Source organism: Micropterus salmoides, unplaced genomic scaffold (assembly GCF_014851395.1).
Source record: "Micropterus salmoides isolate LMB-PRFRI ecotype aquatic unplaced genomic scaffold, ASM1485139v1 Ms_hic_scaffold_4, whole genome shotgun sequence".
In the NCBI taxonomy this organism is placed as follows: Eukaryota; Metazoa; Chordata; class Actinopteri; order Centrarchiformes; family Centrarchidae; genus Micropterus; species Micropterus salmoides.
The window spans coordinates 30,484,655-30,511,704 of NW_024043372.1; the positions used below are offsets into that span (position 1 = coordinate 30,484,655).

Consider the following 27,050-nt stretch of genomic DNA (forward strand, 5'->3'; position numbering starts at 1 on the left):
TGAGGATTTTTCCTGAAAAAAAACAAGCCAGGACAGGTTCTATAAAACCACTCTAAAGACTTTAGTTAACTTTCATAGACTAAAAACAACCAATTTTGAGTAAGTGATGAGTTTAACACCTTTACAAAGCAGGAGTATAAAATGTCCAGCCAGAGGTGACATTATACCTACTCTTTTTGAGTCATAGGTCTTCAGGTGTATGATGTCGTAGTCTGAGAAAACCCTCCATGTTTCACTGAACAGATCTCCATAACCATAAAAACTCTGGGGAAAAAAACATGAAATATTGTTACATTAGAAATGAAAAAAACAGCAAAAGTTAAATCAACTACAGCCTTTAGCAGTGCCAGAGTCATCTGTTTAAAAACACAAGTTTTGGTTTTATACAAAATCTGTTATCACATTATCTGACAGTCTGCTGCTGTTTGGACTGCTGTGTGCAGTTTGTGCTGAAAGGTCACTGCTTTCCTTCTCCTTGACAGTTTTCTCTCCTTCCCTTTTCCTCTTAACCTCTGTGCACAGTGGGGGGAACAATGGGCCGGATAAGGCTGTCTGTAAAGCATTCTGTTTTTCAACTGGTGTTTCCCCTTGATGTCTTCATCAGGCACATACGCCACTGAATTGTTAAACAAAAACCGTGACTGTAGTACATTATAGACAAACTACAGTGTGGCTTTCTGGCTCGGTTGCTGTATTCAAATCCAATCTCAATTTTAAGATACTTATTTACTTATTTCAAATATTTGTATTACTCCGTGTTTCCTCTTCACCATTTGTGAGCAAATTATGTATAACATAATTAAGTGGGGAAAACAACAGGTTTTACTTTCTTTTTAAAAAAATACATTTTTATTTTACAAAATACTTTCCCTCTCTGATGTTACTCTGGACAATATCATCACAGACAATATTACATAGAGAGAGAAAGCTAAAATATATTGCTGCATCTGCAATATGAATCTTAATCAAACTAATCTTATGCATCAACATTTGGAAAACGTGTTTGATCTTTATTATTCGAGAACAAATCAACTCTTCTCTCTATATGGAGGCTGAGAACTGCCTTCATATAGGATTTATTTCATAAATGTATATTTATTTCTTGTTAGCTAGAAGACGTCATCAACAATTCACTTGAGACAGGACACATGGAAAATCCTGTCTGGTGTTTCATTTTGACAAATAATTAAAGGTGTGACATGAACTTCCTAAACATTTATCTTCTTTTATCGCAGTCTGCAAGGGTGAAAAAGTGTAATTGAAAAAAAAAGTGAAATTAAACAAGTCGTTTATGAATTGTTATCATTTCCGGTGGTCATAGCAAGCACGTTCATTTGAACTTGAACAGCTATGTATCCCTAACTACAGAGTATGTGTAGCTAACCTTAAACAGAAACAACAAACTACAGAACATATCTACCTTACACCCTCCTTTCCATTGAAACTGTAATAGGAGCCTTCTGGTACCCACCGTGTCCCACATGATGATGTTAATATCTGAGCTGAAGGAGTTGTTAATGTGCTGGGAGATGTAGAGGTTGACAAAGTCACAGAAATGGTGGTACATGTTCACTCCTAGTACAGAAACACACAATTATTATTTTTGTCATCATGTAAAGACAGAAAGCAGAAAAAAGTCAACTGTGAACATCAGTCTGATGTTAGGCCTGTCATTAAAAGAGGAACAAATCTCTGGAGTCCAGCTCTCAAGACATTACTCAGCAAGGGTTCTATAAAGTTTGGTGGAATCCTTGCTATTGCATGCTGGAAGCATGAATTAACTGCAAAAACATCTTCATCCAGTGTCTTGCAAACAAGTTGAATGTGCACACGTCCAAAAGAGCATGTGTTTTTTATTAAGGTGTAATACGTGCAAAGGTTTTAGCTACTTGTTTAGACTGCAGGGCTTTAAATTGAGTCACATAAACCTTTGTTACTTACCAGCATCCAGTTTCATGAAAACAGTGGGTTTTTCAATGATGATGTCACAGTGTGCGTCCTCAGTGGGATGAAAGTCCAGCTCAGTGTATGTCTGCAGCTCAGCATACCTGCAAAAAACAGCACAGCACATAAGTATACTATAACAAACATTACAACCCAAAAACATTTATAATAGTGACTTAACAGAGAATTAATTTATTTTAATACTCCCTTTTGCAGGAGTGGACATTTCGAACTTTTGTTACTGCCCGTAGCAGAATCAAAAAAGAAAAAAGAAAGTGTGCATCGGTTTAAGATTATGTTGTCTCTACTGTTTAATCTGAAATAAAATAATAAAGCTATTTTGAATTCATTGGAGAGGGCTAATTCTAGTCCAAGGCCCGATGTACAATAGGCACCCCGAAAATAGGTAATAGGTAAAACAAATTGATTGTCACATGGCAAAAATACAATAAACATTACATTTCTCTTTTCAGGAACCTCACTGGCTAAACAATTCAAATGACAGTAGCTTGTTAAGGTAGAGTGTTCCTGTTTCAGTTGTCCACTGGTCTGACTGAGACAATGATTTGAATATTTGAAGTCCAGTAGACATCTTTGTAATAATAGTTAAAAAAAAGTGCCCATTAAAGGTGGTTAGGGGGAAATTCTATGACCTAAAAATGAACAACTCAAACTGAATCAATTAATAATAATGGTATCACAGAACATGTTTGATAATCTTAATAAGATCTTGTGAATTGCTATTATTAGCTGCACAAGATTTTGCATATTCTGTCAAATTTCCTCCCTCTGTTCGAGTTTGTAATGTCAGGTGGTGGTGAGGTCACATCAGCTCTGGCGAAGAAAAAGATATGTGGGGATGATAGCCAACTTGGAGGCATTCCCTTGTTCAGTGGGACTAATATGTTTAAATTCAAAAACATCATTTCAAGATATTTCACTGCAGGCTCACAATAGCAGGGCCTTCAGTGGAGGCTTTCCAGTTTCTATGCTATAATACACGGGGCTGAGGATTGTTCAAATTGTAGGAAATGTCCAGCATTTGTGTTTGCACAGACAACAGAGTTTTCACACAGGGCTTATGTCGGTCTGAACATAGCTCATGGAGTTACTCTGAAATTGCCCAAGAAAGGGTTGAATTTTAACAAATGGGATACCTTTAAATCTAACAACTAATGAGGATATAAAATACAATTACTGTGTATTACTGATTACTGTAATAAGCAAACACAACATACAACTATGACAATTGCTGTACTTGGTGCACATTAAGAGCTACATTTTACATTGCAGCATAACTCTCTCCACAGATGAGGGAAAAAAATCCTACACGAGCCAGCCAGGAGTCGAACCTAGAATCTTCTGATCCGTAGTCAGACGCGTTATCCATTGCGCCACTGGCCCGCTACAACCCTTTTGACAAAAGACTAGCATGGAGCACAAACTCCACCCTCACATTCCTGAGTGACTCAGCCGGGACTGCTTTCAGAAGGACCAACATGATTCTTTCTGGCAGGGGAAGAAGGGGGGGAGGGGGTCTACTACTTCGCAGCCTCTTGTTGTTACGGATCACTCTACCTGCCTTTGAGTCTGGAACAGTTGACTGCAGAGCTTTGAATCTTTCTGATTTTACCTACACTGTTGTCCCTGGAATGGAGACGTAGCTGGTCTGACTTAAGCAAACATGGCACATAGTGTAACTGCAATGTCTCCAGGCAGGACACAAGCCACCTCTAAGCCGTACAGGACAGTAATACCTACAGACGCCTGTTCAGCTAAATTCTGGCAATACAGTGCACAGAATAGCTTATCAGCGGGGGGGGGGAAGCACCACCTAGTGATGGTCTGTGTTACTACATTCTCCAAATCCAGTCCTGCCAGTTGTCACCATAGACTGTGGTTGTCACACATGCTCTAGAATCCAGAATGAAGCAAGTGGCTAAAGGTCCCTGACGGTCTAGTGGTTAAGAGTCGGCGCTCTAACCGCTGTGGCCTGGGTTCGATTCCCGGTCAGGGAGCTCAGTTTTGGGCCTATTTAGCAACTAAAACTAGACAACACACTATGAAACCACGGTAACATCATGTCTTTTTATATATTTATTGGCAGACACATCGGTGTATGTGCAGGTGTTCCAGTGTCTGTCAGTAGTGCCTCCACATAAGACCATTAACAAGCAATTTACAAATCAAACTCAGAGTCTGTCAAGCTGATGACACCACCCTCACTGAGCTCATCTCAGGTGGGGATGAGTCCGCCTACAGGTGGGAGATCGACCATCTGGTGACCTGGTGCAGCCAGAACAGTGTGGAGCTCAACGCTCAGAAGACCGTGGAGATGCTCGTGGACTTCAGTAAGAGCCCAGCCCCACCCCAAAGATTGCAGCTGACTCCTCCCCACCCCGGACACAAACTGTTTCAGACTCTCCCCTCTGGCAGGAGGCTGCGGTCCATCAGGACCAAAATCTCTCGCCACAAAGACAGTTTCTTCCCGTCTGCTACAAGCCTCATTAACAAGACCCGGGTCCCCACTGACACTCCCCCCTTGCAAACGATACAAATGTCTCTGCACATGTAAATACCGTTTCATCTCGTGTCAGGCTCAGACCTGGCACATCGCACATATTTGTTGTAGATTGTTGATCTTTGTTGTTGTATATTTTTATGTTGTCAGTTTATATATTTAAATGTACACAGTATTCTCTTCCGTTGCGTTACTTTTGCACGGCACAGACCTAGAATAATGCACATGTATATATCTGCAACGTTGTTCTTCCATTCCATATTTATATATTTCTACATTTATTTATGTTGACTGTTTGTCTACGTGTAGCACCTTATCACCACAGCAAATTCCTCGTATGTGTAAAACACTACTTGGCAACAAAGCTCCTTCTGATTCTGATTCTGATTAGGATGAACAAACCATGCAAATGTAACCTATCAATGCATTCAATTATGGACAAAAACTGTGCACAAAAACTTGCTTTTAACTCCCTGGTAGTCTAGTGGTTAGGATTCAGCGCTCTCACCGCCGCAGCCCGGGTTCAATTCCCAGTCAGGGAACTTGCTTTGGCCTCCTTCAGTGAGCATAAACCCATGTTTTCTCCAAGTACCAAGAGTTCATACCAACACCATTGTCTATAGCTCAGGAACCAAGTGTGTGAATGTGTGCGTCCTGCCTCACCAAGATTGTAAGGGGCTCTTGTGCTCTCCCTCAGCAGTGAGCGCTCGCTTGTTCAGTCTGCACCGACCACCAATCTCACCACTCTGAATGAAGTCCTCCTTGTATCTGCAGCATAAACAGGGATGAATTTCACGACGCCCTCATCTGTGTCAGTGTAATGCATTTTTCATGTACATGTCACTTTCAAACATACTGACCTCTCATGACTTCTGCGCGGCTTACGCAAGTCCAGGTAAAGATTAGTTGCCTTACAGAATCGTGTGTGGCTGCTACATCTTAATGATGAGTCCCCCTGGAAAATATTAAGAATACAAATCTTTAGTATTTAATTGAAATAAATAAACTCTGGACCTTAGAGATTATGAGAGTGGTCTCTACTCTCTCTACACTACCGCTTTTAAACTACAAATTATGTTCAGCCCTATAGTCTGTGGACTCTTTAAGCATTATGTCTGTCACTATGTTTCTACCTGTTGTTTCATCCTGTTGACTCAGTAGGCCCGTGGGAACTGAGGAAATGAGCAGACTTACTGGCTTGCTGGCCTTGCAGAGTGTGTTGAACTCAGAGAGGCGTTCTTTGACGTAGCCAAAATCAGCCTGCTTCCAGAAAAGCTCCTGGGCTGCCTCCAGTGAACGGGCCCTGACAGATCAGAGATTTAGGCAGATCAGCAAAGCCCAAGCCATAATGGTTCATCAATGATGCATGCTATCAATGAGTACACTATTATGTTTGAAAAATACTGGAGACCAGGTTCCAGTGAATTCAGAGTGAAGTGAATTAATGTAAATTGCATTATACTTCTGAGAAGGACAAAGTAAGAACATAATGTGTACTAGAACATGATGTGAGGAACAGTACCATCCAGAGTCTGCTTTGGTACAGACTGGATAACTAAAGCGCTTCCCTGGATCACAGTTCTTCTCATAACCCCAACAGGCAGACAGATCCTGCAGCACATCCTGTTGTAAAAACAAATGTGAATATATATGTGTGTGTGTGAGAGAAAGAGAGCAAAAGGACGTTGATGATTAAAATCTATTAAAAACTACAGAACAAAACTGACTGACTATGGACGAAAAGCAGATTCTGTGGATATGCAATAATTGTTATGTGCTAGTAGACAGTCAAGTCAGACCAACACCGGAACAATAATATTTGCTAATCCACAATGAGCTGACTAAGTTGATGAAATTGCAACACAGTTCAAAAATAATATAACTTTACACAATAGTTAGTATCTAAAACATGCTTTTCTCTAATACAGTCCGTCCTTAATACAATTGTAATTGCAAATCGTAAAGTAAATTCCAGAGCAAACTCCACTCATCCACTGCTCCAGCTAGGGTAGAACAAACTGTTTCAACAATCCTGTACTTTTTAAACAAGTGCTAACTGTTACAGACAAAAAAATAATCCCGATGTTCGAAAAATATTTATCTTTGCGGGAAGTGACTTTTCTAAACCATTCTGTGTGAAGTATCAGTGTGACGTCCACAGACGAAGGGCCAGGACAATCCCCCGTGTCTTCTTGCCAACTTTTGGAGGGCAGTGTCCATTTACGTGCACATCAATGTCCACAAATTACCTCATTTAAAACTGCAACTGAGTGCATACTCAATTAAATACTGCCCATTCTGACGAATCATAATGCTTACACAACACAAACAGACAATAAAATTCAACAACACATTTCATGTTCTTATTGGTTATGATCTAAAGCTTAAGGTAATAGACAGTCAATTAACAAAGGGCTTTGTTAGAGTCTTTCCATGCAGAACAGCTAAACTCAAAGGAACTAACTAACATGTTACCACTACACTGAAGAAAGAAGTTGAACTGTGAAAAGTTAACAGATTATCTCTTACTTTAAAGGGGCAGAGTGGGTCCAGGCGGCATTGCTTGGCCACCCTCTTGTTGTTGAAGAGGAAGTAGGGTACGTGCTCTGGCGGCAGGGAGATCCTGCTGTAGTTGAGCAGCGGTGCTGGTGGTTTGTGGTTGGTGTTCTCAGCCTTCTCAGTGGTGACCACAGTGAAAGAAAAAACGGTGCCCAGTGCTACCAAGAGCAGCATAGTCAGAATTACACAGACATGTGAGATAGCCGCCGCTCTTCACAGCACCCTGAGGGGAAAAATGAAGAGGAGAGACAGAGACACAGACTCAGACTTGCGCTGTGTAATCTTGGTTAAAAGCCTAACACCACAGTGTATAAGCATGTGGGCACAAGCAAGTGTGTGGGAACTTAGTTCCAGGCGGATCTGAAAGCCACATTAGGAAAAGGTCCTGCTGCAGGAAGTATTACAGACCTTTTTCCGACTGTTGTCTGAGCAATCATAACTGAGACTTAAGGGGCAAATGAAAACTGCTGGCTGGTAATAATGTGACCTTTGCAGTTCCAGGTGGTCAAACCAGTATTTACTCACAGTGCAGACAGTCATATGCTCATGTTCCATGGGATTCTGGAAAGTCTCAAGGATGCATGTCCTTACACAGCCCAAAGCCACTGCCATTCTACACTCCCAAAATCAATGATCAAAGAATATGTGTGACTGCTGCTATTGCAGTTACCACACTGTGTTGTAAAACAATGGCTCCCAAATATTTGCACATCTGAGGGAGCTGAGGACTTATGTTGCTATATGACTTGTAACAAAATTATAGATCTGTCTAAACAGTTGGTTTGGTAACAACACGTTTTCAATAGTCATGAATTACACATGTTCGCTTGGAGCTTCTTAAAGAGAGTGAAAAAACTGTCTTTGCGATGGGCGTAACGGGATGTCTGAAACTCCCTAACAACGTCTCCATCTGGGAAATACTTCAGGAGTAAAGCTCCTTGTGAAAACACGGCACAGTGTGTCTTCACAGTGTTTTGGTGGCATTAGTTGTAAGTTAGCTAATTATCGTCGGACGGTTTTCTTTAAGTGTTTTATACGTTATCGCTGTGTAAGGCAGAGGTGTTTTTTACGAGTCCTATTCAAACACTGTAACTTCATCTGTTTGCCCCACGTGGGCTCCTAGAGAACAAGCAAACTTCACTTGAGCCAGCTAATTATCGCTAACATGTAACTATCAAGCTTTCAGCCAGCGTCCATTAGTTAAGTTAATCTTTAAGATGACCTTAACGTTGCAACCCGCCAGGAACACTCAGTGGCTTGAGAGGCATGTGAGATAAATCTGAGGACTGAGGACATGTGGAAGTAATAACGCATTACCTACGCTTTTCTTTTTCAGAGGATAAAATAATAAAGTACTATATTGAGGGGCTACTGTCTGAAATATTTATGTGGTGGCTAACATGTAGCGTTAGTTCTTGACAAAGCCAAGACACCTTAACGTTCATTTTAAGCTGTAACGTTAACTGTTACTGTTACCGATGGGGCACTAAAAGAACTGGACAAGAGAGACAAATATTTCCACGGTTCAAAAATGTACGAAGGGCATAAAACTCACTATTAATGGTCTAATTAAGGTTGTTATGAGTTTGAGTGAGAGGCAGTTTACCTGAACGCACAGCCTGCTATCCTCCAGACCGAAGCGAAGATGATGTTGGCGGTGGTCGCCATAACACCGGAAACCTGATAGACCGGCATGTAATATGTAGCGGCCGCCACGTGGCGGCGCTGTGTGCCACACTTTTTCTTAGATTACTCCAATACTGTAGCTCTAAAGCCCAACCTTTCTTCTAAGGACCATTTTACAGTACATGTTGACAGCAAAACAAGATTCACCATCTGTTAATAGATAATAAGCTGGATTGAGAAATTGAAAAAAAAAAATTTAAATGATAAAACCCATTATCACAAAATTTTACTTATCCTAATGTGATCAATTCGGTTTTATTATACAAGCACAATACCTGCTCATGTATGTTATGTTTCACATTTATGTTTGTCAATTTGAATAAAATTGTACCCATCACATTTTACAAGGACAACTGTGTGAAATTGTTCAGACCATGAATATTTATTTGAAGTTTTGTGTAGCTTTCAGAGAATGCAGTATTTTCTGTGAATGTAAATTACTGACTTCTGATGTGCGATTCCATACTTAAATAAAAACATAAATAACCAATCACCGTATTTTTCACCACCCCAGTAAATGTTTATTAATTTACATATTTATACGGATTAAATTCCAATCTTCAGGATTTCAATCACAGACTACTCTCAGGTCTACACCACATTTGTAAGGAGTTAAGAACAATACATACATTTGTCTGTACAATATTTTTATATATTTCTTAAACCATTCTGATAATCCATTTAAAAAGAAACAAGGATGTATTTGTAGAGTGCAAAGTACCTTCACCTTCTTCTATTGTTAAACTGCCTATACAGTACTATGTGAAAGGTTCAGTCATGAGAAATTATGTCTAAAGTAAAGTTTGTACTAAGTCCCAAAGATGGACACCCGAATCACAAACTGTGGCTATCCTTCATACTGATTCTGTAATAATACATTGTATTTTATGCGTAATCCCAACTTCCCCACTTAAATAAAATATGTGATAATTAATTAGAATAAAATAAAACATAAAGATGAATGAATTTTCCTTTAACACAGTGATAAAACTTTAATTATCTGCCCCATCTTATTCTGTAAATGCATTTGTGGCTAAGATGGTCGGGTGATTCGTTCCCAGAAATAACAGAGCAGCAAAAACTGTTTATTTCTGGTTCTTCAGCAGTTCATCAATCTGGGTTTTGTACATGTTCTTTACATCTTCGAGGTCCAGTCTAAGCTCCTCGGCCTCTTCAGCCTTTTCTCCATACATCTGCAGGATGGTGTTGTGCCTCTGCTCCAGTTCCTAAAATGCACAGCCACAGAAATTAGAAGAACCAAGGCAAATACATTCCCTCTCAAGAGGAAAATTCTTTCCAATGAACCTTCAAGTGTCCTCTATTTCCTTATTAGGCCCTTACCTTCAGATTAACTTTTAATTTGGGGATCTCCTTCACCTTCTCCTCCATCTCATCGTTTTGATTGGTGAGTCGGACTAGCTCCTCAGACATCACAGAACGACTCCTCTCTAGACTGGAGATCTCAAGCTGCAACAGCAGGAGGAAATAACGATGAAAGAAATAAAGAAAACCACTAGAGCATATCAGTCTTTTAGTGCAGGAGATGACTCTTTTTTTCCCTATCAAAAGATACATAGTGTTGGTTCATATTTAAATAAATAATTCTTTAAATTGTAAAAAAAGATTGTAGATTTGGGCAGAAACAAAGTCTTCAGTATCTTTATGTGTTACGTTAGTTCTGAAATGCTACCTGCAGCTGTGCTATCTCTCCTTCTCTGAGTTTGAGCTGAGATTGGAGGTTCTCCACAATGCTGGAGCCTCCAGACAGCCTGGCAGCCTCGTACAGGTTGGTCCCGCTCATCGACACAGACATGGTCATGGTAGCCAGAGAGTGGTCTAAAGAGTCATCCTGTGGACGAGTGAAACAAAACAGTGGACCAATCAAGCTATACAAATCAAAGCATGTAAAATCTAATCTTCACTTCTAGATTTAAACATTTTTCCTGGCGTGTACCTGGGAAAGAATAGAGGTGTGCAGACCAGCATTGTCTGCCCCACTGATGGAGCTGGAGCGAGACAGGGAGGGCGTGGAGGAGGCTGGAGGCTCTCCTACAGAGTGGCTCATAGCCTTCCTCTCCTGAGAGGGAAACATATCACAGCCATTAGAGAACAGAACTGAAACATCTTAACTGTTAGAACTGAGACATTTCTTAAAACAAAAAATTTAACTACAGATAACATTTGGTGGTAATTCTCTGTAAAATTCTCTAAACCTTTTCCTTGAGTGCCTCTTGTGCCAAGTAGCACTTCTTCTTCTCTTGCTCCACCTTCATCTTCTCCATCTCTAATTGATTGGTCAGCAGCAGCTGGTGGAAGAAGCAGAACGATGCACATGAGGAAGCTCTTTAATAGAGGACAACAGGTGTAGGAAGGAGCATTATGGTACCTTTTCTTTCTTGGCATCTTCTTGCATCCGAATGTGTTCTCCTCGCAGATTTTCCAGCTCAACATGCTCCCTACATTGATTTAACAAGCAACAAGTCACTACAAACAAACAAATAGCAAAGACTCAAAACCAGTTAAATACTCCTCCGACCATTCTGATAATCAATCAATCAATATAATGGTGTACATTATAATGATGGGCTGCAACTAACAATTATTTTCATTGTCGATTAATCTGTGGAATATTTGCTTGATTAATCGATTGGTTGTTTCATCTATAAAGTGTCAGAAAATTGGCAACAATGTTTGACGTCCGCAAATGTCTTTTTTTGTCCACAACCCAAAGATATTCACTTTACTGTCATAGAGGAGAGAATGAAAGCAGAACATATTTACATTTCAGAAGCTGAAATCAGCTCATTGATTATTCAATTAATCGTTGCAAATTTAATATAACAATCTGCAATAAGCCACTGAAGGAGCGACATAAGCAGCCAAGAGCTATATCTAATGTCAGCTTAAACTGGCATCATTTCAGCCTTTCTTTTTACAGCCATGTGTAGGTAAGAGGCTGTAGAGGCACTTTATTGTAGTATCAAGATATATTTTCTTCTTTTGTGTCACAAAATATGTGCACAGTACACCTGAGCAAAAAACATCCGAGCCAGCCAGGAGTCGAACCTAGAATCTTCTGATCCGTAGTCAGACGCGTTATCCATTGCGCCACTGGCCCAGTCAAAGCAACCTGCCTTCTCACAAAAGATGTAGCACACAGGCCATGTGTGCACGCATGACTGCTTCCGTCAGGGGGGAATCCCCCCCCCCGCCTCTACTTCACACTCTGACTCACAAATGGGTTCATTGTAAAACAATGACACTCCAGGAAGCATTAGCACTACAAGGGAACACGTGGTGACTGCAACACTTCCACTGGTCTTTATGCCACCCTAAAAAACTATGCCACTACTTTTCACACACATATGTATCTGTAAAACACCCAGCAAAAGTTAGATATTTGGCAACAGGGGAAAATGAATGCGGCATAACGTTTAACATGTTATTTAATGTCTTCTAATGTTTTAAAGTAAGGATTCTGGGAACAATGACAGAAAGTAAAACCAAATGTAGACAAAAGACAAAAACACTGACATTTGGGGGGGGGGGGGCTACTTATTGATGGTTAGCTCCTGTCTTCTGTCATGCAACCCACGTTCTTTATGGTCTAGTGGTTATGATATAATTCAGTAGCAACTCCATCAGCATTTTAAAGCCATGTCATAGTCATAGTCCAAATTAAACCAACTAACTCGACCACTGGCACTCGGCACTGAGAATGAGTGCAAGTGATAATAACTGGTTGGCTAGATGTATCTTACCATAAGTTAGAATTTGTTACCTGCTGGTCTCATCTTCCAGTTTCTCTCTCTTGTTCTTCTCAGCCTCCAGCTGTGCCAGGAGTCGGGCCTTCTCCTGGCGGAGCAAGGAATTCTGGGAATCCAAGAGGCCAGCTGGGACTTGATGGACAGCAGCTCCTCTGCTGCTGATCGCTCCTTCTCCACAGCAACAGCCAGCTGTGCCTGGGCCTCCGCTGTAGAAAAGAAAAGGGGGATTAAAGGGAAAGCAAAAATGATCACTTTGTATAGTGCTTTATTTTGGTTATTGTTCTACACATACAGTTAAACGTCTGACTCTTACCAAGCCTATCAGAGATGTTCTTCTCCAGTTTTTCCCAGGATGCTGTCTGTCCGCCCAATGAGGCCTGTAAGTTCTCAATCTGTCGCAGTAGTGGCCGTGTAGCTGAGGTAACACTCTGACTGAGTTCCTGGTTCCTAGTCTCTGCCTCCTGAAGCCTCTGTGGAAGAAGACAAGAAAAAAATGGCGAGCATTAAATCCTGACCTTTTCAAAATGATTGTTATTTTTGCCTCTTGTTAAAAAGGAACCAGCCTGGTTGTGCACCTTTTAACTGCCATATTACGTTACCTGCTGCAGCTCACTGATCTCCTCCCTCAAATAATCTTCTTTTCTTGCTTGCTGTTGCTCGGCCCTCTGCAGAGCCAGTCTCAGGTCAGCCACCTGTACACAACATCAGAAAAAGCTAATCAAGGATGTCCTGATAAACTGGTCTGGCTTACTTATATATATGTGCAAAACTAAACAAATTACCAAATAAGTACTTAAAGACACTGCTATACTGACATTACTACCTGACAATTTCTATCTTGCTTATGTAGCATGTCCAACAAATGATCAACCGCTTATGCTGTAAACATTTACTCTATTGCCCAGCTCTGGTGGTATTACATGGATTGGGCTTTTGTGAGTGAAAACAAGCAGGATGAACAAATTCTGGGTATAGTTAAACAATCACACACTGTCAACTCTGTCTGCCTGCCTGATTAAGTAATCATAACAGGCAATTGTTTCGAAGCAGTACCACCTGCACCTTAGGGGGAAAAAACTGCACCACTGACTTACGTTTCAGGATTGTGGTTTATTGAGGCTGCACCACAGCCTACTGTGGACTACTGCTTACATTAACACATGCAATGTGTGCAGCAGCAGCAGCATCCCAGTAGGTCTGAAACTTGACCTACATGCACGGCGAACAAACTGACGCACGTGAGCCCGTTTTACCTGATTGGCCAGGGCCTCCTGCTGCATCCTGGCCTCCTCCTTGGCCTTCTCAAGAGCCAGGCTCAGCTGCTCCTTGGCCTGCGTTTCCCTGCTAAGGGCTGCTTCTTCGGCATCACTGACTCTGCTGGCATTCGCCCTGTGTAGCTCTGCCAGCTCCCTGACAACAGAGATGTAGAAGTCCATCAACATCATGACCCTATTAAGAGTGCTGTCCCTATTTGTAAGAAGAGTGAAATATTTGCTGTTGCTTGGCACAGATTTGATTGGAAACAATGACGATAGGGTATTTATATATTATTAAAGTATATGTTAATTTGTACTTTTACTTACTGTCCCCTTAAAACTAGGAGGCTATGTATAGAAATGGTTAGAATTCCTATACTGTTCACCCAGTGTAGATGTAAACACCCTCAAATTGAAGGTGAAAGTCAAAACTTTATCATTTCAAATCCAATTAACTGGAGTACCACACAATAAACGTGTCACTTTGCAAATACTACTCTGCGCTGTATGCTCTGTCAACCATGAAATAATATAATGAAACATGAAGTACAATACAATAGCTGGCTTGTGAGGTTAGATACACAATAAGAGCTGTGGTTGTCAGTATTTAGTGTTAATAGCAAGGTGTGTCAGTGTTTACTTATAAGAGTTGTCTAGAGCAGCCTGGACACTCCTGTTCTGCTCCTGCAGCTCCTCAGCGTCTGTCTGCAGCCTGCTCAGCTCCTTCTCCTGCCTCTCCACCACACCGTTCAGCTTCTTGATGTTCTCCCTGTGCTGCTTCTCCACCTCCTCCTTCCCATCTAGAACCTAAACACATAAAGCAGGACAGAATCATAGCCATGATTATACTTCACATAGTTTTTTAAGTTGCACATGTCACATCTTTGTCACATTTTAGAGGTTTATGTTGAGATAACATTAATTTATAGTGCTCCATGTTTTTGCTAAGAAATGCAGTGTTTTAAGAGATGTTATTAAGATGTTATTGTTTTTTGTTTTGTGTGTGTGTCTGTGTGTCTAGACTACAAGTCTACAACAGTCGCTAAGAAAACATGGTTCTGAGGTGTGTATTTGGGTGTCAATTTGCAAACCATTGTTTTCATTATTTCAAAGTTACATGAGTACGGTCCAAGTGGCTTATTCATTTCTGAGAGTATGTGACAACTTGAGACAGCGTGAAGAACAGTTTTTTGATTACATTCATCTTCAAATCAACTCCCATCTGGTGACATTAAATCCTGCTTTTACTAATGAAAAGCCAACAACACGTCAAACAATGGAACAACAGAATAACCTCAAAGCTATTTTAATGCGTCTCCTAACAATACCAAACCCTGACAGCTCAACCCCACTTCCTCTGATTTAACCAAAGTAAACCTCCTGAGCAGAGAGTTGAGAACTCAAATAGTGCAAATACTTTGATTGGAGAATAACCTGTTAACTTAAGACTGAACCCCCTTAAACCAATATTACAATGTCTCCATCAAACATCATTTATCATAGTTAGTAAACAAGGTGATTTTTTAATTTAAACATGATATTTGAGTCAAACAACACTATGATCGAAGTTGTAAAAAAATTATTAAAGTTTAGAGAAAGTTCTTTTGATAGTAACTGATATAGAAAATGACAACTACTGCACAGGTCCCCAAACCGCAGAAGAACTTAAAGAAGTCATTAAACAGGGGCAGGGTAAAAATTATTGTCATTGCTAAATTGACACTTTTAACTATGTATGTACTAAAAAGCTGACCTGCTGCAGTTGCCTGAGCTCATCCTCCTGCTCCTTGATTTTCTTCTGTTGCTTAATGGTCTTTGTGTCACTCTCCTTCTCCTTCACACGCAGTTTCTTGATGATGTTGCTGTGCTGCAGCTGCTGCTTGGACAGCTTTTCACCTAAAAGTGACAGAGATCAACACTTACTCGTCCAACTTAGGTAAAGTACAGAACAGATGTTGAGACGGCTCCAATATTGATGCATTCTTGATGACTGGAGCCCTAATAAATCAACTAACTTTGAAATTACAGACTGAAATGTAACGTTTCCAGTACTATTACTGAATAATAATACTGTACAATAATCTACAGTATAATACTGTAGATTACAGAGTCATGCTGGAACACCAGTTATTACATGTACATGTATATATTCTGGTAATAAATGATCCGTCTTTCATTTTATATTTCTTAGGGCCATGACCCAGCATCATACCTACTCTTCATTCAACACCTTATATGCAACGTTTTGTGAAGTAGAAATTGGTAAAGGCTGCTGCTGTAAGAGTGCGCAAGTCCGAGTCAACTACTGGCTTTATGTTTACCATTTTCTAGACTGTACTGTAAACCCGTCTACAGTGTAATTGTATGGGTTGGTGGAGGTGAAGAGTAAAAGTCTGCTTCATAAGTATTACCTTCTTCCAGCAGGCCTCGGATCTGCTCCTCCTTCTCTTTGATGATCTCCATTGTATCACTGGCGTTGAGTCTTGTAGAAAGCTCTTCTCGCAAGCCCTTTATTTCCTGTAGCACAGAAAAGTGTCATTTTTGACACAGACCCTTTGGATATGTTAAATTATGGATTTTACATCAAAGTAGATAAATATGAGTAAGTTAAAAATTATAATTATACTAACTTGCGGTCAACCAATATGGGTTTTTCAATGTCTGACGCTGATATTTAGAGAGCAGGGATATATAATGGCAATATCAAAACAAAGATATATTATATATTTATATCTCAGCCAGCAACATGTTGTTTTAGATTACATTTTTATTAATGAATGAAAGAGAAAAATACATTGAGTTAAACTGTAGATTTCAAAATGTGACTGGTGTTTAAGGGAGAGTGGGGTACAGTTTTACAGAAGTGACATCCTTCAACTGCATTAATCTCTACAGTGGTTTAAGATTAGATCAGCTGTCTTTTAGGATGATATATATATATATATATATAGGCCTCGTGAGGCGATTATCTCAAAATGCCAGATATGAGCCAAATTGATCAGCTGACCGACTCACCTGTGGTCTATCACTAACACTAACTGCATAGAAGAAGTAGAGCCTCAGATCACTAATAAGTGAGTTACCTTCTTGGCTATGTCTCTTTCTTTGCAGGCCAGCTGAGCCTTCCTCTCTGCATCCGCTATGCGCTGGGTGAACTCGTCCTTTAGTGACTGAACAGTGGAGCTCTCCTCCTTCAGGCTTACCACTTCACTGGAGGATGAACAGACTCGTTAGTGTAAGAGCTCATTGTCAAAACCTATGCAGCCTCAAGGATAAGACAGCACAAGATGATCTTTTTAAGCATCCAGCATTCAGAGTGATTTGATGAAAACATCACTTGAAAATGTCTGCAGTATTTCTACATTATATCGCAGTTACAATAATTACATAGGTACATAAAAGTTATGCAAAAAAAAAAAAGCTATTTAAAATGTTAAAATTCAGATTTTAACATGATTAGGTTCATAGTTTCTGCCTGGATATCAGCAACACCACCAGTATCTTGTTCAAAACAGGTTTCCTATCAAGGTTAGTTACAGCACCATTGTGGACCGTGTGTGTGTGTGTGTACTATACTGTATACTCACTCTCTGAGATTGTCACATTCCTCCTCCAGCCTGGCCTTGTCTTTGCTGACTGCCAGCAGCTGGGACTCTCTCTTCTCAAGACGGCCAGACAGCTCATCAATGACCTACAACATGTCCACAGGATTTCTGTGTGTTTGCAATAGCAGCTGCACAAAAAAAGGCTAAAAATATAAAACATTCTTATAAGGAAAGCAGTGTGTTTTAATATACTCAGAGATTTACGGTTGCCTTCTTCATATAGCATAAAAAAATACTGGGACTTAAGGAGGAATTACTGATATCTGATCAACCTTTTTGAACAGATATTCTGTCTATATACTGACAGATATTTATAGAATACACTAGTGTCCAATGGTCTTCAACCACATAAATAGTTGGTTTAATCACATTTGTTTTTACTCTTAAATGTATAAATGTTGCTATGTAATTTCATAGTTATTTTTCAATGGGTTACTTGTGCTCAGATAAAGCACTTTACTTTTCAGAGCAGCCGAACACGTTTGCATAGAACTATATACAAAACTACTAATTTATAACAAGAATCCCTCATATATGTTTATCAAAGTGTTGTTGCAAAGATATACAGTAAATCTGGGGTAGGGTGTTTTGAAGTTATGTATGAACTCTAGTGTGCTCTACATGATACACGCAGCTATATGGACTCTGTAAACACACATAAAGATATGTATAATATGCATGTAAAACAAATCTTTACAGTTGATACTAGCAGTTGCTACCTTTTGAAGCTCCAAAATCTGAACTGTTGAGAAACTTTTCATCTCTTCTGTGATTGGTTGCGTGATCTGTTCCTCAGCTTTGGAGGTGGGCTCAAACACTGTGGCATTAGCCTCAGATCCCTGTTCCTGTTCTGTCAGCTCTTCAGGCTGCTCACTATTAACAGGCGTCGCACTCCGTCCACTCTCCTCCATCTCATCCAGCGACTGCTCCCTCACTGTTTCAGTAAACCCCTCTTCCTCCTCCTCCTCCTCTTTTCCCTCTCCTACCTTCTCCCCCACTCCATCTTCCTTCTGCTGACATACAGCTGATGACACCGTTAAAGGAGCCGGGCCTGCAGTGACGGACGCTAGTGTCCTACTGCCAGGGATCTCATCATCTGAGTTAACCTCGCTGACGCTGCGGCTATCCAACGACTGCACACTGAATGAATCTATACGCTCAAATGCATCCGAGGAGGAGCCGCAGCTCTCTGTGAGTTTGGAGTAGTCCTCCAGACGGGGGAAATCTCCACAGGTGGAGGCACTGAGAAGCTGGAAGGAGCCCTGCATTAGGTGAAGGCCAGCCTTGCCCTCCCCTGTTTCCTGTCTGGAGCTGGCTGAGCTCTCACTCAACACAGACTCATGGTCCAGCACTTCAATGTCACTGGTGGTGGAGGTTCCTGAGGAGAAAGCGCTGACCGGAGGAGAGGGGGTATCACTTTGACGGTCCTCCACCTTTGTGTCTTTATGCTCTATGAGTACTTCCTTCGAGGATGGGGAGGGTGAAGAATCAGAAGGGGTAGAGCTCTTAGGTTCAGAACTGACAGCTGACGGTTCAGAGGGATCCGCAGTACCCTGGTCAACCTGATCTGATGGAGGCTGTGATTCCTCTGTTTTTGAGTCTGCAGAAACTACTGAGCCGGCATCTGTTTTTACACTGTCATCAGGGCTACAAGGAAGATCACTGGAAGAAGTAGGAGAAACTGGCTCCAGGAGGATAGTGTCTGCATGGGGTGCTGATGGTGATGACTCGGGCTCAAGTGGCTGGTTCTCAGCAACTGTCTGAATCTCAAGACTCTTATCAGCAGGTGCTGACTTTTGAGTCTCCACTTCTTTTTGGACCACAGCCTCTTTATTTTGCTTTTCCTTCTCCTGAGGTCGCCTCTGAGACATAGTAGGGGGTACAGACACTACCTTGGTTTTGGTGACAGCTTGTGCGTCTCCGGGTGGCAGAAAGGCACTGAAAAAGTTTTCGGATTCATCTACAACTGTACGGGTCACAGGAGTAGTAATGGCCTCAGAGGAAGGAGGAGGAGTAGTGGTCTTTTCTTCAGGGGGTGCTTCCCACTGCGACATTCCCCATCCTCCACTCAATGACAGCTTTCCAGGTAATGTAACATCTGATAGTAAAGAAATTGTACCAGTTGGAACAGTAATCCGAAATGTGCATATTGCAACATTAGTTGTTACCACATTATGTTACATCGCTTACCATTATAGGGCATTACAACTGTGTCACCCCATTGGTCCTCTTCTTTGATGTCCAGAACTCGGTCGATTGACTTCTGAGCTGTTGTTAAAGCTTGTTTAGCGAAGGTGGACAGATGAGATGCATTGAACCAACTCATATTGACTATTAGGCTAACGTTAGCAAGCGATCACCAAGTTCAAAAAATTGTAACGCAGATCTTAAAGGGAATCAGGAGTTAACAGTTACCATACAACGCACAGTCACTTTAAATGTCTCTGCATTTTTCGTAACCCGGTGCGAACAATATTTCACAATTTCAAATTTTGTTCTGTCCAGAATAGCTCTGTTGACAGCTAGCTAGCGCTTAGCTGTAGCTGTTAGTTAGCCAACGCATAGCTTTACTGCACAGGGACAGCATCAGATACAGTCACCGCTCGCAGTCTGCATAACCTCAGTCACTCATGTAGGAATACGTGTATCGCTAATACCGTATCTAGCACGCTACCACAACTACCCAAGCCTCATTCCCCTGGTTAATCCAAGCTTTTTTGGGCTCCTTTGCTCGGTCGTCATCGTTTGTTTTGGTCGCTCTCAACTTGTAGCCCAACTAGCATTAGCACACTCGCTACTTCCTTTCCACGTAGCACCATGACGTCATGATCCGGTCTGACTGGGCCTGTGTTGCTTTTGGTCTACTCAGCAGAGTGAAATCCTCCAAAATCCACAAACCTGCATTTTGTAATAGGACTATAGATGTCTACATAATTGCAACATGTATATTATTAGCTCTATATTTGTGTTTGAGCCTTTGCTTTTCTATATGTTAACCATCACCTTTAAAATCAACTGGTATTTATGGGAGTGAAATAATATTCTCTCCCATAAATACATGTAAGTACATAAAGAAAACACAACACTTAGTAAGAAAAACGTTTTATTCCAGTTCACACATTATCAGTATCTGTTGATTACCACTTCAGCGGTTACTGCAACTAAAAAACTGTGTTGGAATAAATAAATATTCAAAACCAGAACAAGCACAGAATAATTTTCCAAAGTAACCAATGCTTGTTTGCACAGAGCACGCTTCAGGTTGTAGTGCAGACATCACATTAATGCAGAAATCCTTAACATTTGCAGACAAAGCATCACCAAAACATGACAGGTTCTGAACTATGATTTGGCTTTTCAGTGCAAAACATTAACTTTAGTCAGTAAGTACATCAATAAGAAATTAGCTACAATCATTTACACTGTGACTGAATACACTGTAAACTGTACCTAGTTTTTAGGCCATTTTTAATATTTTGCATCAAGTCATACTCGCCCCAGAAACAAGAATGACATCAACTTGCTGTGGGAGTGCTCGAGTTCATCCTATGAGGTAAAGCAGAGTCTGAACAACATGGTCTGGGGTGTGGTGACATCAGCTACAGCCAGCTCTTGTCCGTCAGTTAGCCCCAGCTCTGGAAAAAACATGTTCATAACATAAGTGAGTCAGCATAATCACAGTCTATTCATCTGTTCACTGCAGAGTGTACACACTGCCATTTTTGGAAACATGTTCAGGAAATAAAGGACCTCACCCTTCAGGGTTTTGGACAGATTTGGCCGCGTCCTCTGTTCGATGGAAGCGACAGACTGTACAACAAAATACCAATTCAACATCAGCTCAAACCAAAACTTGCATGATTGCCTAATTTCATCAGGACACACCTCAGACTCACTTTACCATTAGACTGAACTTAAAACACAACACAGTATGGAACCAGAGGTTAATTACCTGTAAATATAATGTTTTGTTCTTTCCTTCCACTGTTGCTGTTATAGCAGGGGATTTCATTTGTCTGAAAAAATGCATATATATTGTTATTTTATGTTGAACACAAATGCGTGAAGCACTACCAAAAATCAAACAACATGCAAATATGACTGCAAGTATGGGTAGTACAGCACAGTAATTATTAAATCAATAATAATAATAATAATAATAAGGAAGGCAAACGTACAGGGAAGCACTCTCAGTCATGTAGTCCACCACCTCCTGGAGTGTGGAAGATGGAGAAAAGTGCAAGTCCAGAGGTACTTGGCTGCAGGCTGAACAGTTTTCCTGCATCAAAAGTGAACATAAACCAATGTTTCACAAAAAGCCAACTTTATCACATGTAGCAAACATGACCTGGCAGATGAAATTCAGGAACAAACCTTCCGTTCTGCTTCAAAGGTGTAGGTGTACAGGCCGTCAACATCATTGAACACCATGTAGTTATTTAGAGGTATATAGGCACTGCACGTGGAAAGATAACATCATGAGAAACAATGACAAAAGATCTTCACTTTGTGCATAGGGCTATCAAGCAGAACCTGCAAACTCACCTTGATGCTATTTTGAAAACCTCTGTTGCGCAAGCAGCTGGGTCAAATGAATCAGAAAAAAAAACCAATCATGTCCGGGAAGACATTTCTGTTTACATAAAGTCAAGTCAACTCAGTACTGTTTGGAAATGATTAACTCATTTGTGGCAGGGCATACAATCTTGCATAAAGGCATCAGGTCCACAGGTCTCTACTAAACCACCTTCACACTTTCTTAACTACTTACCAGCTATGACAGCATTTGTAGATGCTACAGCTGGAATTATCCTCTTAACAACACCTGCAACATTAAATAAGATATTTATGAATGAAAAATGTTGGCTTACTTTTACAAATGGACATTCAAAAAAATAAAAGCTATATAAATCTGCTATCAGAGCAAACAAGACGTTTTACAATTTTTCTTGCACAAAAACAAAGACACAGACTAAAGACCTCCAAACACCACTTGCTGTGTTTTCAGAGCTGCAAGAAAAGAGGCAGTGTTCTGGTGGTGAGAGAGATGTGCTACAGTATGTGTGCTCACCCTGGGTTAGTCTGTATGTGACTCCTGTTATGTTGAACTCTGCTGCCCTCTCCAGTGATCTCTGGTACACCCACTGGATGTGCTCTGGGTCATCCCCATCCAGAACGACACTATCTGTCCACACACACAAGTACAAACAAGAACTTAATAAGAACTTAAAGCCTCTTGCTTTTCATTTTAGCGTTCATGTTAACAGTTTGGAGTGGCCACACAGCCCTGCGGGCGGCTCAGGCACCATTCCAGCGGTTGTCTGCAAAAATGTGATGACGTGATAATGAACTGTTGATGTGTCATATTCACATCAAGCCAACAACATTACACCTTTCACTACAGTTTCAATGACTGAACTCAGAACATCTGCTTATACAATTGGTTTGGCGCCTATAATGTAAATTAAGGTCCCGCTCCTGATGTAAATGAGATAAGTCCAACACTGGAAACCTGTAGAACAGAAACACCCCCAACACCACCACCGCTACCACCTGTTTGTAAAGGTCTTGTGAGTCACGGGGCAGGGTTTGTTGAGCAGCAAGTCATACTTAATAATCATTCTAAACCACACAAAGACCAGTAAACAAAAATAATAGTAACTGCAGTGTGATTTCATACCTCCAAAGGGTGTCTCTTTGGGCCACAGCAGCATGCGGACATACTCAATGCAGTGTTCTGGCAAACGAGGCATGGAGGCTATTGTACACATGGGGAAGTTGATCTACAAAGACAGGTGTATTTTAGCAACAAAAACTGACCAGACCACCAAAGCTGCGTTTCGACCAAAGGAAGGGACCAGGGTCTTTATTTTACCCCTAAAAAAGTCCCTGCTCGGGGGGTAGTACTTTCCGAAAGTACCAGTACTTTGGGAGGGTGGGGCTTGACTTGCAGTGAATTTCGGAATGGATAAGTAGAGGCTACTGGCTTTAACTCGAGCATGTCAGGTGTTTTTCTGCTACTGCTCCTTCCTTTTCCACCGTTGTTTGCAAACCAATAAATCACAATCAACAGTCAAATAGCACTCAAGTCTTGCTTGACGTCGGCATTAAATGTTTGGTCGGAAATAGCAACGGTGTGTTTACAGCGAACAGCTTACGGAGTTACGCTAAATACTGGGTCCAAAGTTGTTGTTTTAAGTTTTCATCAGTCAGAAAGTTTTTACACAGAGCCGAAGTCGGTCTCCTCCTCTCCAAAACAAGCGGAACAGCTGTTTACAACAGGTAATAAAGCTCGTTAAACATCCTGTTCCTCTGATACTCAGGTGGACACAGACGTGATGCTGCCAGCTGGTCTGCAGCTCTTGTCGGCTGGGTATATTTTAACAACCTTCCAAACTGTCACGATTTTATTTTTGTGTTGCTTTCTCTGTGCTGGAGTTATTTTATGAACATGATGGCTTTATCCAGTTTGTTATTAAATTTGTAACGATCTTTATCGTGTGTCTCTTCATTATACAGCCTACATTAGCAGGTTAATTTTGCCTAATCTTCGCATGTCTTTAGATCATGGTGGAAACGCACACAACAATGGGCTGAAGGAAAGTTCCTTGAAAAGAGATCCGGGGACTTCAAAGTCCCAGGTGCTTTTGGTCGAAACACGGCTCAAGTTGTGGTTATTTTAAAAAATAAATAAATAAATAAATAAAAAGGCTATCTCACCTGAGGAGGGTATAGCTCAATAGTACAGTCAATGCAGGCGGTCATGCCAGGGAGAATGACTCTGGCATTGCCTTTGAAGCCTTCGGTGCCACCGTCAATTAGAGGAATGATGGAACCTGGGTCCAAGACACCATCCTCATACACCAGCAAAGACAGCTGCACAGAAAGACAGAGGGATCCACATGTGATTACATGAAACATTATACTTTTCGGACAACATCTTACAGCTTTATCATTTTTTAAATGCAAGCATTACACAAGGAAATTAACTCACCAGCATACCATTCATCCACCTCCTGGCAACTACAGAGTCCAGTCCACAGACAATTATATGGAATTCTAGATGAAAACACAGAGATGAATGAATTCAAACCTAATATCTTACAATGACACAAGCAGTACCAAATCATAAGCTGACTGAACCATGGGCCATAATATAATAATGATACTTACGTCTGTAGAATGTATCATCTAAGTCTTGAATTTTCTTAAAATGTCTGCATAGAACATTAAGGGTTTGTCTGGACAGAATGTTCACTTGCTTTCACAACCTCAGAATTAAGTAAGCTGTCTCGGTCTACATTCTTAAATTGTGATTTTCAACACGAGACGTATCTGCTTCCAACATTTTTTCACATTTTAATCATGTGGATTGTGGTTTCTGCATTCTTAACTGCATTTCTATCAAGCATGTAAAAACTTGCAATAGTTGTTTCAACCAAAAGGATACGGGACTACACAGCATCCAGGTACTCGTGTGTTGATAAAATCAGCTGCAACGTCCGCCTTGGGCCGACCTACATCTTTTTGCCTGGCCAACATTACACACAGATTAAAATAACATATTCGCTTACATTACATTAACAAATAATATGACTCAGAAATGTACAGAGAGTGTAATACATACATCCTACTGACCTGAAGAGGAACTGTCGATTCAGGTTTGAAACATCAATGGTGTCCATGTCGACAACATGAATGTTGCGAAAGCCTGATAAAGCCTGTGCCAGAACATGAACAAAAACAAACAACAACAAAGTGTTGGCCATTCATTAACGCACAAATGACATCTTCCAAATATTCATAATTTTAGTGATCATACCAGGTCTTTCAACAGCTCACATCCCAGACCACCAGCACCAATGACCAGGATTCTGCAGGTGTCTAACATAAACTGCAAAGACTGGGGTGAGAGATGACAAACATATCATATATTAGAGCAATACAAGATCGCACATGACAGAAAAATAAAAACCATCATCAAAGCATCATTCTGCTCCCTGTAACTGTTACCTCTGGGCTGGGTTCGAAGTCAGGATGCGTGAAGGGCCCTGGTCTTTCCAGAAACTTTCTGATATGGTTCCATCGCCCCTCCCACTCACAGGTGCCTCCATCAACCACCATCCTGAAGACAACAATATGTACATTTAGGATGTATCATCAACAGTCTCTCTGGCAATCTCAAATTATGGAATGGTAGATGGCATGCATACGCCTGTATGGTTACACGAAAACGTCTAATAAGTTCATGCAACAACAAAGAAACAAATCAACCAAGACCTAAACTCAATACTGTTTTAAACTGTCACATAGTAAGGGTGCACTTTACAGTTCACAACAGATCATGCAATAATTTAAAACGTTCAAGAAACTAAATAGGAAAACTGTATTATAACATTTACTTGTGTTTTAACGTCTGCCCTGTCCGCGTCTGCTCTAACATGTGTAACGTTTTGTTGTTTAACCAAAAAAATAGCAAAACTGCAGATTTGACCGGTAGGCGTTTCTGACCCCATGGCATTTTGTGAATTAGCTGTCGTTACTCTCTTGCCTGGACAGCTCCCCCGGTAGCTAACGTTAGGCTAAGTGAAGAGCTAGCATGTCAACAGAAGGTACAGTAACTCAAATACCTCTAACTTTAGGTATGGTAACGTTACATTAACCACAAATTCTTACTGTACAGACGTGTTAGCTACTCACGACCAACTAGTCAGTATTATTGTCCGTATCCTAGCTGTCAGTGTACTGTCTAAAACCAGTATTAGGTTAGCTTCTTCAGCTAGCTAACGTTAACCTTCCTCATGTCTAGTAACCTCAAACCTTCCGCCAGTTCTACCAATTCATCACTAACTTCTCAGTCAGCTCCACTACTCTCCTTCTTTTCTTCTCCCTAAAAAGAGAGAATAAAAGAAGGTTCATTCATGCTGTGCTTTCGTAGGTTAATGAGATTTGAAAGCATCTTTCGGGCAGTTAATGACTGTGTTTCTTGCTCGTTTCTTCGGCAGCTACTTACGGTTCATCCGTGTCCGCCATGTTTGGCTACTTATCTGCCTTCAAATGCCGAAGTTAGCGGTAGTAAATACAAGCACATTCGGGCAGTAATATAAAAGTAATCCCTAGGACAAGGTAGATTTAGACGCTGTTTTAATTTGAGTCTAAAAGACCTATTGTGTCTTGCAGTTAGGGCCTAAAGTATTTTCAAAATCTTAGCATTAGCAATAAAGTATTAGTTGAATTCCAATATTTCCGATAGTGATGAAGGCAGCTTTGCCAACAGTTCACCATAAAGACGGCGAGTACACCTCAGATCCAACAGGTGGCAGCATTTACCCTTTATGTTTGTATGGCTTACATCCACAGTACCTCCACCACTGTGCGTACCTACTGCATATTATATTAAACTGTATTTCTGTCACACATGTAAATGATCAGATAGTGTATTTAGTAAAGATGTACAAATGTTGGCACTTTTTCATGCAAGATGAGTATGACCTTTGTGTTGGAGCATAGATTTAACAATGGCAAAGAGGGTTAAATAATTGACTCTACTAGTAACTACTTGATAATTGCTCTGTGTGGTTATAACTTTAGCTCTTAGCTATAAAAATCAATGAACAGTCAAGGAGAGACGGGAAGCGAGAAATGGTCCATTTGAGTTTCAAGAGCAAAAATCGGTGAAATTGTCCTAATAGGCCTGCACACAAACTGTAGC

The 27,050-nt window shown here is 40.7% G+C and overlaps 3 protein-coding genes and 2 non-coding genes across 8 annotated transcripts in view; all 5 read right to left on the minus strand.

The window, feature by feature from the left end:
• The window catches only part of eogt (EGF domain-specific O-linked N-acetylglucosamine (GlcNAc) transferase), a gene marked incomplete in the record, with an annotated part of 31,618 nt that extends 22,893 nt beyond the window's left edge, over nucleotides 1-8,725 (minus strand). Inside the window, 9 exon segments of the mRNA XM_038697626.1 lie at nucleotides 172-264; nucleotides 1,472-1,575; nucleotides 1,942-2,048; nucleotides 5,129-5,233; nucleotides 5,326-5,420; nucleotides 5,660-5,768; nucleotides 5,988-6,088; nucleotides 6,995-7,247; nucleotides 8,631-8,725. Coding sequence (XP_038553554.1) covers nucleotides 172-264; nucleotides 1,472-1,575; nucleotides 1,942-2,048; nucleotides 5,129-5,233; nucleotides 5,326-5,420; nucleotides 5,660-5,768; nucleotides 5,988-6,088; nucleotides 6,995-7,198 — 918 coding nt within the window.
• trnar-acg lies at nucleotides 3,276-3,348 on the minus strand. Its single transcript has one exon. It is a non-coding gene; the product is annotated as a tRNA-Arg (tRNA).
• Nucleotides 8,726-9,795: 1,070 nt separating the features above from the next.
• Nucleotides 9,796-20,144, minus strand: tmf1 (TATA element modulatory factor 1). Its single transcript, XM_038696365.1, is given in 18 exon segments — nucleotides 9,796-9,936; nucleotides 10,052-10,177; nucleotides 10,401-10,559; nucleotides 10,665-10,787; nucleotides 10,924-11,016; nucleotides 11,097-11,166; nucleotides 12,492-12,594; nucleotides 12,597-12,683; nucleotides 12,791-12,947; nucleotides 13,077-13,169; nucleotides 13,731-13,887; nucleotides 14,374-14,540; nucleotides 15,487-15,629; nucleotides 16,145-16,250; nucleotides 16,817-16,943; nucleotides 17,321-17,424; nucleotides 18,058-19,436; nucleotides 19,529-20,144. Coding segments are annotated over 18 exon segments (3,471 nt in total). The 5' UTR covers nucleotides 19,665-20,144.
• Nucleotides 11,756-11,828, minus strand: trnar-acg. Its single transcript has one exon. It is a non-coding gene; the product is annotated as a tRNA-Arg (tRNA).
• Nucleotides 20,145-20,424: 280 nt separating the features above from the next.
• uba3 (ubiquitin-like modifier activating enzyme 3) lies at nucleotides 20,425-26,592 on the minus strand. 4 transcript variants are annotated; one of them, XM_038697540.1, is made up of 18 exons: nucleotides 26,352-26,592; nucleotides 26,190-26,228; nucleotides 25,352-25,463; nucleotides 25,161-25,241; nucleotides 24,977-25,059; nucleotides 24,789-24,869; nucleotides 24,512-24,555; nucleotides 24,333-24,397; nucleotides 24,059-24,214; nucleotides 23,019-23,121; nucleotides 22,410-22,523; nucleotides 22,110-22,163; nucleotides 21,884-21,920; nucleotides 21,713-21,794; nucleotides 21,517-21,617; nucleotides 21,291-21,354; nucleotides 21,094-21,148; nucleotides 20,425-20,973 (listed from the first exon to the last, which is right to left on the minus strand). In XM_038697540.1, the coding sequence occupies exons 1-18, from the start codon at nucleotides 26,369-26,371 to the stop codon at nucleotides 20,885-20,887; spliced, it is 1,380 nt and encodes a 459-aa protein (XP_038553468.1). In that variant the 5' UTR covers nucleotides 26,372-26,592; the 3' UTR covers nucleotides 20,425-20,884. The 4 variants fall into 4 exon arrangements, with proteins under 4 accessions (XP_038553468.1, XP_038553469.1, XP_038553467.1 ...); XM_038697541.1 differs by lacking the exon at nucleotides 26,190-26,228 and having other exon boundaries at nucleotides 26,352-26,591; XM_038697539.1 differs by lacking the exon at nucleotides 26,352-26,592 and having other exon boundaries at nucleotides 26,190-26,291.
• Nucleotides 26,593-27,050: the final 458 nt, after the last annotated feature.

Bases quoted from the DNA above. Each gene is read 5' to 3' on its own strand.
- uba3 (XM_038697538.1), bottom strand. From the start codon at position 25,859: ATGCCATGGGGTCAGAAACGCCTACCGGTCAAATCTGCAGTTTTGCTA. The intron at 22,524-23,018 runs GTATGAAATCAC...GTGTGTGGACAG, and splicing joins CAAAGAGACACCCTTTGGAG to ATAGTGTCGTTCTGGATGGG. The intron at 21,795-21,883 runs GTGAGTTTGCAG...TTCCACGTGCAG, and splicing joins GTTTTCAAAATAGCATCAAG to TGCCTATATACCTCTAAATA.